General features: G+C 45.9%; 2 protein-coding genes across 2 annotated transcripts; one reads left to right on the top strand and one right to left on the bottom strand.

The window, feature by feature from the left end:
* Positions 1 to 148: 148 nt before the first annotated feature.
* On the top strand, positions 149 to 6369 carry LOC135605841 (serine/threonine-protein kinase SAPK10-like). The gene is made up of 9 exons (XM_065096353.1): positions 149 to 749; positions 2353 to 2427; positions 2515 to 2616; positions 2701 to 2754; positions 2846 to 2938; positions 3085 to 3177; positions 4940 to 5044; positions 5116 to 5214; positions 5793 to 6369. Exons 1-9 carry the CDS (start codon positions 573 to 575, stop codon positions 6090 to 6092), a joined length of 1098 nt encoding a protein of 365 aa, XP_064952425.1. The 5' UTR covers positions 149 to 572; the 3' UTR covers positions 6093 to 6369.
* Positions 6370 to 6907: 538 nt separating this feature from the next.
* On the bottom strand, positions 6908 to 8055 carry LOC103976279 (dof zinc finger protein DOF1.6). Its single transcript, XM_009391482.3, has one exon. The coding sequence runs from the start codon at positions 7867 to 7869 to the stop codon at positions 7171 to 7173; it is 699 nt and encodes a 232-aa protein (XP_009389757.2). The 5' UTR covers positions 7870 to 8055; the 3' UTR covers positions 6908 to 7170.
* Between the last annotated feature and the right edge of the window lie 3471 nt (positions 8056 to 11526).

Genomic DNA, 11526 nt, shown 5'->3' with positions numbered 1-11526 from the left:
TGGTGGCAAATATTTAGTTGTGTGGGGTCCACATGCTCATGCCGGGAGATGCCTTCACTTTTTAATTCTTCTTTTAAATTATAAGGAACACACGCTTGGCAATTGATCGGGAAAAGCCATCGTAAACCTTCACCGTCTGATCAAAGAAGTAACGGTGATCCTTTGATCCCCCGCGGTCGGAAGCGTGGTATGGCGGTTTGCCATCGCCTCTTCCTCCCTCCGTTTCTTTGTGTTCACGGTAACGGCGAAAGTAAGCGAGGTAACGCGAGCTCTCGCCCCCCTCGTTGCCCTCGACTCCCCACCGCCCGGATCCCAAAACCCTGACTGTGGCGACAGCGAAAGCGATCGGAAAGGCTAGAGGAAGTGGGAATTGAGTCGAGCTCCACAGCGATCGATCGAACACGGGATCGGACTGGTCACGGAGGCGGACGCGCTCGCCTCGTTAGCTGTCTCTTTACGCAACCGATCGGGGCGAGTGGCCCTCGTCGCGCCACGATCGGAGCGGAGCGCTGGCCCCGGGAGTATTTGATTGGGCTTGGGGGAGGAGGTTGATGTGAGAGCGGCGCGACGGCATGGATCGGGCGGCGGTGACGATCGGTTCGGCCATGGATATGCCGATAATGCACGACAGCGACCGGTACGAGCTAGTGAGGGACATCGGTTCGGGGAACTTCGGGATAGCCAGGCTAATGAGGGACAAGCAGACCAGGGAGCTGGTGGCCGTCAAGTACATCGAGAGAGGCGAGAAGGTCGGTTGGTCGCCCGTATGTGGGTTTTCTATTTGGTTGGTTTGACATATAAAGTTCCTATGTTTATTATTTTTTCATTCAATTCAGTTGACTTCAAGAATTGTGGTTCGGATATGCCCAAAACCTGAATATCTTCTCTTCAAATTTCTATTTTTAGTTATTTGATGTTAGAAAGCCTATCCTTCGATGCTTTTTTATACATTTAGTGGTTGATTATATCCTAGCTCGATGCATATTCTCTAGTAAGAACTTAGTCGATGGTAAACTCTCTTCTTCTAGATTGGGGGCTTCTTAATTCAGATAATTTAACATGTTATCATCTCTAATTCAGATAATTCCTCTATCAATTAAGTCAGTTATAACACTTTGGCGCCATTGGTACTTGGTGTAGTCTTTCTATATTGTTGATTATGGCATAAATGGAGTTGCCATTGCCTTTAATGTAATCTACCACCCAACACTACATTCAGAATGAGAATTTTATGCCTGTCTATATCCTTTTCCACTCTTTGTCTGGATAAGAAAATTTTCGAACATAACATTATTTTGTCATAGAGTTCTTTCTTGTATCCGTGAAAGTTTCTTCTTCTTTTTTTTACCATTGGGCATTATTTAGGTTTTGGACCATTTACATTTTGTGCTTGAGTTACTCTGATTGTCTTCTATCTTGAATAGGACATTTTTTTCTGTTTAATATTATTGGTCTTGGAATTTCAGCCCAAATATTGAGGAAGATATGTTTATATACATGTATATCTATGTTGATCTGTTTGGCCAGAGTGCAATCCAGATTTTTCTTGTTGATGTAGTCGAGACTTGAAATGTTCTAGGTGTTAATATCTATTTAATTCCACCCTTTTCTGTTATCCTTTTTCATTTTTCATTTGTTGCATTTTAGATCTTTGAATGAATGCATTTTAGAGGGCAATTTTAATCTCCAGTCTTTATGGAAATATAGGATGCAATATTATTTGAAAATAAGTAGAGCATTACGATATCAGAATCCTTTTCTAAGCTTATTGGCTTCTACCCTTGTCAATTCCTTGAAGAGTTTTCTATTCTGAAGATCTCATGATGTTTGCTAATAGCACTAGTGGTTTTGGGGCTTCATTTTTGACGTCCCATTTGATAGATAAAACCATGTTCATGGTAATTTTTATTGTCCTTCTTGTATGATCTTTGTTGTGTTGAAGTTCACATGATTTGTTTGACTCTCTCCGTATCATGTTAAAAGCATCATGTACATTGAATAGCTGCTGTTGGGGAATCACATATGTTCAACTTCTGTGCTAGCACTTATTTTCTATCTTTGAAGAGGTATTAGGTATATTGGGTAGAGACTCCATAAACCACCATAGTTTGTCATCTAACTTGCCAAGGAAGCAAAAACACAGGGCAATATAGTGTATAATCTAGGGGCATTGGTGATTTGGCAACATTACTAAGGTTTTTCTTCTTTTTTTTCGTTATGTCTATCTGTTTGGTTAGCTGCACTATGACGAGAGTAACATTGAACTTGAGATAGAAGTAGTCAGACACACTACTACATTCACACAACTATGTTAATGATGACGTCTTAATTGGTCTCTATTTTCTTGTACAGATAGATGAAAATGTTCAAAGAGAGATAATTAACCACAGATCTTTGAGGCATCCAAATATCATCAGGTTCAAAGAGGTAACTTCATGTCCAAAGGCATATCTTCTTGCTTTTAGGAAATAATTGGTAATTTTTCATCTGTTTATGCTGCTGCAATTTCCTTAGGTTATTTTAACTCCAACCCATCTTGCTATTGTAATGGAATATGCCTCTGGTGGCGAGCTTTTCGAGCGTATCTGCAATGCTGGACGTTTCAGCGAGGATGAGGTTCTAGTTTACCTTATTTTTACTCTTTCAGAATATCTGTTTTATGGTTAAACTGGTCCCAACTTTGTGCATTCTTCCTTGAAGGCACGATTCTTCTTCCAGCAACTAATATCAGGAGTCAGCTACTGTCATTCTATGGTATGTTAAAAAAAAATTCTATGGTATGTTAAAAAGAAAAATCTGTCTTCTATGTTTGACTTATTTTGTTTGTGGGTCTCTTATTGTCAAGCAAGTATGCCATCGTGACTTAAAGCTGGAGAACACCTTACTAGATGGAAGTACTGCACCACGTCTGAAGATATGTGATTTTGGATATTCCAAGGTAAAAATTAGTGTTAGGTTATTACGAAGTAGGTAGCTAGAATTTTCTAAACAAAAGACGATTCACACATTTAAATACCCTCCTTTGTTTTTCCAAAACATTTAGCTTCCTTATATAACTAAGTTACTAGCATGCTGCATTTTCAGTCATCGGTTCTGCATTCACAACCAAAGTCGACTGTTGGAACTCCTGCATACATTGCTCCTGAAGTGCTACACAAGAAGGAATACGACGGCAAGGTATATTTTTCTTACATAGCATTCCTTGTCATCATGTTTATTCTAGTTCCATACTGAATAATGATGAGGTTTACATAGCATTCAAACGGTCTGCTTTTTTATCGCTAGTAATGCCATTATGTTATCAGATCTTTTAACTTGATGTGCGTCTAGAAATGCTGTGATGCTTTTCCTATCATATACATGGAGTCAGACCTAAAAAGCCTATTAAAATATTTGGCTCCTGTTAAATTATCCCATTCTGACTTAACAATTTGTCCTAAAACAACTATTGAGATATTTGTCCACATGGTACTATTGTTTTTAGTTGTCCGTTTCTTTTTTCATCCAAATTTGGTTTATCCCTTGCAGTTCACTTGCTGGTTTAATAATAGGATCTTCTATGCTGACTTCCAAAGCTTAACTTTCAGAAAAAGGAGTATACTCTTATATAAGCTGCATTGGAAGATGGATTCTTCATTCCTTGAAGGATGAACTCAATATTTATGATTAAAACCCTATATTACAACCCAATAATACAATTATGCTTGGTTTATCATGTGCCTTTTAAGTGAACATGCTGAATTGGAAGGCGTTTATCATGAATGTGGTGCTCTAGTTCAAAAGGGAGAAATAAATTATTTAAACAAACAGTATTGATCTTACTGTTTATGCTAATGAAACTGTTATTTGCCACATTTTGTGGTGAATAATAATTTCTTATTTCTATAACTTAATGATGATGATTTCATCAGGGGTACGAAAATGAAAAGAGGATGCTTCTGCTACATTTTGCATAGGAGTCCTAATTGCTCGTTTATACAACTTCATGTCATATTCATCAAAGTGTTTGTTTTCTTGATAAAGAAAAATATCCATAACTAGTGATGGCCAAGAAGAGTTACATTTTAGGAATCGTGGATTAGAAAATAGGGGTGGCAGGGTAAGAGGAGGGGTAAAAAGATCTAGTATGTATGGGAGAATCTGAGATATCACTTAGGGTGGGTGAAGGTTTGGATGGTAGTTTATGATGGGGAATCCAAGGACTTGGGTACCTTTGAAGAGATTAAAAAGGCTGATAAAAAAGGGGAAGATAGGATATGAGATCACATTTCAAGTCCAAGTTCAATTTTAGTCTTATTAGATTTTAGACTGGATCCAAATAAAGGTGGTCTTAGATTTTCATATTTGTTGTGTTTATGGATTAATTTCATCATTAGTTTTTGAGTTCTTTTTTATGCAGATGTATGGTTTTTTTTAGTCCAATAGGTGTTTACCATGTGTCTTTTAATCCGAATCATGTTGTACTTTGTATGTTTTGGGATTTTGCCCGACTTTGATTGGTTTAGGTTCATATATATGAGGATATAATTTAAAGGTACTATTCATGGATGTCATGGTGGCTGCAGCATAATGTGCTGTAGTAACTCTGACCAGTTGATCAGTTAGGTTGGATAAGGGCTGTGAACTACTTGACATTAAGAGTCCTATTTGGTTGTCTGTACATATTGGTTACTGGACACTAAACAAAAGATGAGACAATCAAAGCAACTCTAATTTGTACAGAAAATTAGTGTCCTATATCTTAGTATCAGTTGTAAGAATCAGAGGTAAATGCATGTATTGTTGCTTTGTAATAGAATTTTTTCACTAGTTTTGTCGTGACTTCACATAAAATTTTACAGATCACCTCAAATCATGTAACTGTTTTTCCATATTTGTAACCACATTTCATGTTACTATTTTGGTGCTATACCTTATAACACTTGTAAGACTTTTGTAGATCGCTGATGTGTGGTCTTGTGGAGTTACTTTATATGTAATGTTAGTTGGCGCATATCCTTTTGAGGATCCAGAAGAGCCTAAAAATTTTCGAAAGACATTAGAGGTAATGGTTTCTTAATGCTTTATTGTCTGAACATTGCATTATCTAACTGACCTACCTACTGTCTGTTGCAGCGTATATTGACTGTTCAGTACTCAATTCCAGACTATATTTATGTATCTACGGAGTGTCGACAGCTAATCTCAAGAATTTTTGTTGCCAATCCTGCCACTGTAAGCACTTTATGCTCAGAAAGTAGTCATTAAGACCAAATGACAACTTCAAGCATGTACTACAAAAAGACTAATCTTCAGTTGCATTTTGAGGAAAAATAATATAACAGAATGACTTTCTAATCACAAAACCTGCCATTTCTTTCCCATTAGTTATAGAACTAGTGTTCTGGTTAAACAAAAATTAACTTGTTAGTACTATATGTCATAAGTAAGAAGGTCTTTCTTCAAGGGTGCCAAGGTTTTTGAAATGGGACAAAATGATAATCGGGGCCATGAGCATACAAGGAAGTGAACGGAACAAATTTTTGTTCCAGGTAGGGAGGATATAATTATGTTATTGGGAAATTGTCCCAGGAATTGACTTGCATTGGGCCGTTTTGTTTTTACCAACCAGACGATTGTCTTTTCGTAGTTAAGATATATCTAATGCATCTCTGGAGGAATACTATCCTGAGACTTGAATCTGATTTTGTGACAATTACTCGGTTCATCGAGGGATAGAATTCTTACTGTGGATCTTATGTATTTGATATTTGGTTCACTATTTGCCATATGTTGATTACGTTAATCCACAGAGAATTACAATTCCCGAGATACGCAACCACGAGTGGTTCTTGAGGAACCTTCCTGCAGATCTGATGGATGACAACAGGATGAGCAACCAGTACGAGGAGCCTGATCAACCAATGCAAACCATTGATGAGATAATGCAGATCTTAGCTGAGGCAACCATACCTGCAGCTGGCACTCGTGGACTCAATCAGTACCTGACAGATGGTCTTGACATTGATGATGATTATGATGATATGGAGGATTTGGACTCTGATCCTGATCTTGATGTCGACAGTAGCGGAGAGATGATTTATGCCATGTAAACTTGTGGTTGGATCAGCACACTAACCATCTTGAGCTATATGGGGGAGTAAGATGTTCGTTGTGGTCCTTTTGCTCACGCGAGGTATCAAATCCCAGTTCTCATCTTTCCTCATCTCAAGGGACTTGTATTAAAGCAAATGCATACAACCTTGACCGCAGTTTGTTGGGCCCAGTGCGTTCCTGCATACCAATTATAGTTGTATATTATCTTCTGGGATTGCTATTTATTATCTACTAATAGCTAAGTAATTGGTACTCTGTTACTATGGTTTTTCATGAAGTCGGCCATATGCTGCCCTTCTTGATCTTATAGACACACCTCATTTAGTGAGTGTATTGTTGGCAGACGAGTCAATATGGTAGGTAACGAGTTTTACCTGCAGACAAGTGCTGCTGTTCATTGTTCGACCTGAATTTAATTTTCGCTTAAATGCATTTACATCGGATTTCATGTAGCCGGAATTATTGGGTCTACACTTTTTGCAATCACTGCAGCTTTGCATATGATGTATCAAATGTAATGGTCGTGGGATGAATAGAATGTTTCATTTGTTTTCTAGAAAAATACTTTAGTCAAGAAAATACATTTTTTATATTTATTTTAAGTAAATTTTTTATGTTACTCCAGCATGCTTAATAGTTTGATAATCGTTCTCTTCAAGTTTTTTTGAAAAATAAATTTAAAAATATTAAAAGGCATTACTACTATAGATAAAATAATAACGTTTTATTAAAAATAATAATAACGTTAATTGTAGACCAGACTCGGTAAGGGTTAACAAGCACAAAACTAACCATTTAACTCTCTGATCCGAGACCCGAATGATGAATATTATCTAATTCTACATGATCAACACAATCAACATTAAAAGCTGACAGAAGCGGACAATGGCGCACGAGACAGAGAGAGAGAGAGAGAGAGAGCATTGAGGGGGTGTTTTCTAAAAGCAAAGCATAGCGGTACATCGGAGACACCTGCGAACAACGGAAAACGTGGGCCGTCTAAAGAGAAACCAAAACTGGACAGGCCTCCAACACACAATATTCACGGGAATGTCATCGTCTTCAGCCGTCTCGCTAGCGGAACTCCCTCGCCGGCGCGGCGCCACCATCCGCTGGAGCGGAGATCGCGAGGTCCGTCCACGCGGAGGTGGCGGGTCCCGGAGCGGCGAAGCAGTCGCCACCACTGACGCCGGCCCCCACTCGCCACGCGTCCCCGGGCTCGTCGAGCAGGGAGTGGGGCCACAGCAGGGTGGACCCCAGCCCAAACCCCATCTCCTCCGCGGCCCTGGCGCTGCACCCGAGCCCCAGCCCCAGGCCGAGCCCGAAACCGGCCCGGCCGGGGAGGAACGGCTCGTCCAGCCCCAGGAGCCCTGCCTGGACCTGGCCGCCGGGGATCAGCGAACCGTGGCTGGGCGGTGGTGGCCCGTCAGGGGCGGCCACGAGTTCTGGTGCTGAGGGGGGCGGTGGCGCGGAGAGGGCCGGCAGGGCGAGGCCGGGCCTCAAGGCGGCCGCGGTGGAGGGGGACGGGGAGGGGCGGAGACGCTTGCGGGAGGCGCCGCCGATGGGGACGTTGCGGAGGGAGCCGCCGAGGGTCCAGTACCGGCGGCACGACTTGCAGAAGTGGCGCGGCTGCGACATGTTATAGTTGTTGTAGTAGCAGAACTTGGTGTCCCGCGACTCGCACCGTGGGCACCGCTCCTTCGCTGTCGCCGCCACCGCCGGCAGCTCTCCCTCCGCCGGACGCCGCCGTCCCTCGCCAGACTCCACCGGCATCCTGCTTTCCCCCACCAAATTCTCCCGGAGCAAGGATCGAACTCTCACGTAGCGGTTTCGTGCGTGTCTACTATGTATGTATGCGGAGGCTTAATAGCTCTCAGGGTTTTCGAGTGGCGAAGTTGGCGTTGTTAATTTATATAGACAGGGAAGGAGAGTCCTCTGGGAAGGTGCGATGAAGAAAGAGATCAACATATTCCACGTCGTTGTCTTGGTCTGTACGGAGTGGCTCCAAAGGCTGAGTTCAAGAGGGGGGGGGGGGGGGGCGCCTCATTTGCAGTGATCAGAAGCTGCTCTCTTGGCTCTCAGAACTTTTGGCTCTTTTGGTGTTCCATCTCTCTCTCTCTCACAGACATACCTTCAAGTCCTTCAGCTCTGAACGAGAACAGTTTCACAACAGTGCGAGGTTTGGAGAGCAGATTACACAATATCGACACCGCACTCCGTTCTTGATGCAGCATGTACCAAATCTGTAGCCAGGAATCGACAGTGGTATACTGCGGTAAGCATCTCTGAGGGGAGGGGAAGCTGGCCTCCTGGAGCTAAGCCCTGTGGGGTCATGTGTAGCCTGGTGCTGCATTGGCCACAGGATTCTCGCGGCCCCGGCGGGGTTTCCAGTAGCCGACTGGCACGCTGGAGCCGCTGACCGAGTGCCTGCCTGCGAGACCAGGCGCCATTGACCGCTGCTGCTGCTGCAACTTTGGCTGCTAGCATTTGGAATTTTCTGACATGATGGATCGAGGGAGGAGCTCCTCTCTACTGGTACGTTGGCATGGATACGGTAGCAGGGGGAGGAGACGAGAAACCTTCTGCGCGAGGACGAATGCATCAGTCTGATCATCAACTCAAAACCAGTCCTCTGTCACTGTTGAACTAAACAGTGTCGCAACAGTGTTCGACAAATATGTCTCTCTGTCTCTTCTCTTTTACTCCTTCCCACTGCCGATTCTGCTCGTCCTTTTTCTTTCTTTCTCTCTCTCTCTCTCTCTCATCATATATATCTCCATGAACATCAACATGTAAAGCTTGGACGCATCAAGGAGATGCATACGTTCAAGTGCATTGAGCTCAAAATAAAACCTAACGACGAGGATAATAATTATGATAAGACTCGGCTGACATCAGCTGCTCCAGATGACGTCTCACACCTCGATCGACCCACCTGGTCAAACGGATCAGAACGCCAGCCGAGGCGCATTAACGCCCTGCTCAGGCTCGACCCCTCATGCCACGCCAACGACGATGTCAGACGCTACCAGAAGTATGATTCTGCCTCCTGCGAGCAAGCACATCAAACAGCGGTAACCTTCCCTATAAATACCCTCTCGTTCATCGGGAGAGTGGGAGGGGACGAAAGGGAGAGGACAACTTAGCTAAAGAATTCTCCCTCCACTATCTTCTAATTTGATCGTCGGAAGGATCGGGTCGAGCTTCCCGAACTGACCTGTGTGCAGGTGTGAAGACGGTAGCCTCTCACTGCGCGTCCAGGCGAGGAGCCCCTCCCGGAAGAAATGGTGACCCCATTCCGATCGGACCATCGCGCTCGACCACCTCAACGGACTCAAGGCCGTCCCGGGAAGATCCCCGTCATCCGGACCCGAACCGAGCCGCGTCGGCCTCGAGGCCACGACTTAAGGTTGTTTCCCATACCATAGTGGCACTAGAAGGAGGGCCCGGAATGTCGGGTGATCACACGAGCGGCTCCAATGAGCCCGCAGCTGAGAGGTTGCACCCGACTGGAGCCTCAGGGGAACATCCCTCTCACGGAGATCATCATGACGAACACACTGCCACGACCTCAAAGCGCTATTGGCGGATATTCAACGACCCAGGCCTGTCGCCGCCCAACGGCGCCCCCGCCGACCCCTCGCCCGTGTCGTCTGAGGCATTTCAGGACCTCGCTCATCAAGTCCGAGCTTTGATGGGTATGGTGCAAACCATTATCCCGCTCGTTTCTCATCTGGCACACCCGCCTGCAATCCAACCATGGCGACAACACGAGCCGCCCGTTCGGGCCCACACGACACTTCCGGAGCTCCCCACTTCGCCTCGGGTCCGACCGACCCCACTCGGAGATCGAGTGATGGCAAATCCGAGCGGCCGCCGAGAACCCGAGGCATTGTCTTCGGATTCAATGGACTTCCTACGAGCCTAGCTGCGCTTTATCAGTCAGCGGCTCGACAAAATGGAGAAGGAGGTTCACAGGTCAAAGGGAGAGCTTGGAGAGGACGCACATCAGGGATCTCCGTTCACATCCGAGATACAAGATTAGACAGTCCCCCCGAACTTTTGGCTCCCCTCCTTGGACGCATATGACGGCGCCACCGACCCAGATGACCATGTAGCCGCTTTTCGTGCCCAAATGGCGCTGTATGGAACCTCTGACGCTTTGATGTGCAGGGTGTTTCCCACGACTCTAAGGGGGCCAGCCCGCACATGGTACTGCGGTCTAAAGACCGAGACGATCGCCTCCTTTGATCAGCTCGTCAAAGACTTCGAGCTTAACTTCTTGGCCTACACCCAACCGAAACTATCCGTGGCACTGCTCGTCGGACTCAACAAAAGGGAGGACGAACCTCTCTCCTAATTTGTGAATCGCTTTACAATACAAATCCGGAGGTTGTCGGACGCTCATCCCTCTCTGTTAATGCAGGTGTTTATGATAGGCCTGCGACCTTCCAGATTCCTCCGGTCCCTCGTGGAGCGACCCCCCACCACGGTGCCAGAGATGCTCCAGCGGGCTAACCAGTACATCGCGGCGGAGGCCTGGGTGGCCGTGAGGAGAAGGGACAACTTTTGGCAGTGGGCTCCATAGAAGAGGTCAAGCACCCGCGGTGGCTATCCGATGTAGTCCTCGTGAAAATAAATCTAGGCCCTGCCTCAGTCTCTTCCGAGTGAAGGTTCAGTATCTACCTGATCGCCTCCCGGCTCGCGGTTAGCCCCGACCTAACCCCCTTTGTATCTACACACATGCGCGGTCGATCCGCCTACGTCGTGCTCCTCAACCGCATGTTGCCCGAGACTACACCTGCGCGGCCTGCCCGCCTGCATCGTGCTCCTCGGCTCCATGTTGCCCGAGACCACACCTGCGCGGTCAGCCCACCTGCGTCGTGCTCCTCAGCAGCACGCTGCCCGAGACCACACCTGCGCGGCCAGCCCGCCTGCGTCGTGCTCCTCGGCTCCATGTTGCCCGAGACCACACCTGCGCGGTCAGCCCGCCTACGTTGTGCTCCTCGGCTCCATGTTGCCCGAGACCACACCTACGCGGCCAGCCCGCCTGCGTCGTGCTCCTCGGCCGCACGCTGCTTGAGACCACACCTGCGCGGCCTGCCCGCCTGCGTTGTGCTCCTCGGCTGCACGCTACCCGGGGTCACTACTGTGCACACAACCTTCCTTACTAAACTCCATAATCCCCACACCCCCGACAAACGCAACCTTCCTTACTAAACTCCATAATCCCCACACCCCCGACAAACGCCCGGCAAGAACAAATACTGAAAGTTGAAGCCATGCCTCGGACTCCCGTTACAACGACCGACGCATAGCTTCTTTTCGGGAGGGAATATGATGAGGATAATAATTACAATAAGACTCGGCTGACGTCAGCTACCCTAGACACCTCGATCGACCCATTTGGTCAAACGGACCAGAACGCCA

Source organism: Musa acuminata, chromosome BXJ2-2 (assembly GCF_036884655.1).
Source record: "Musa acuminata AAA Group cultivar baxijiao chromosome BXJ2-2, Cavendish_Baxijiao_AAA, whole genome shotgun sequence".
NCBI lineage: Eukaryota > Viridiplantae > Streptophyta > Magnoliopsida > Zingiberales > Musaceae > Musa > Musa acuminata.
This window is presented reverse-complemented; position numbering and strand designations above follow the sequence as displayed.

Coding starts and splice junctions, on each gene's coding strand:
- LOC103976279 (XM_009391482.3), bottom strand. CDS start 7,869: ATGCCGGTGGAGTCTGGCGAGGGACGGCGGCGTCCGGCGGAGGGAGAG.
- LOC135605841 (XM_065096353.1), top strand. CDS start 573: ATGGATCGGGCGGCGGTGACGATCGGTTCGGCCATGGATATGCCGATA. Junction 750..2,352: donor ACATCGAGAGAGGCGAGAAG/GTCGGTTGGTCG, acceptor TTTCTTGTACAG/ATAGATGAAAATGTTCAAAG. Junction 3,178..4,939: donor AGAAGGAATACGACGGCAAG/GTATATTTTTCT, acceptor AGACTTTTGTAG/ATCGCTGATGTGTGGTCTTG.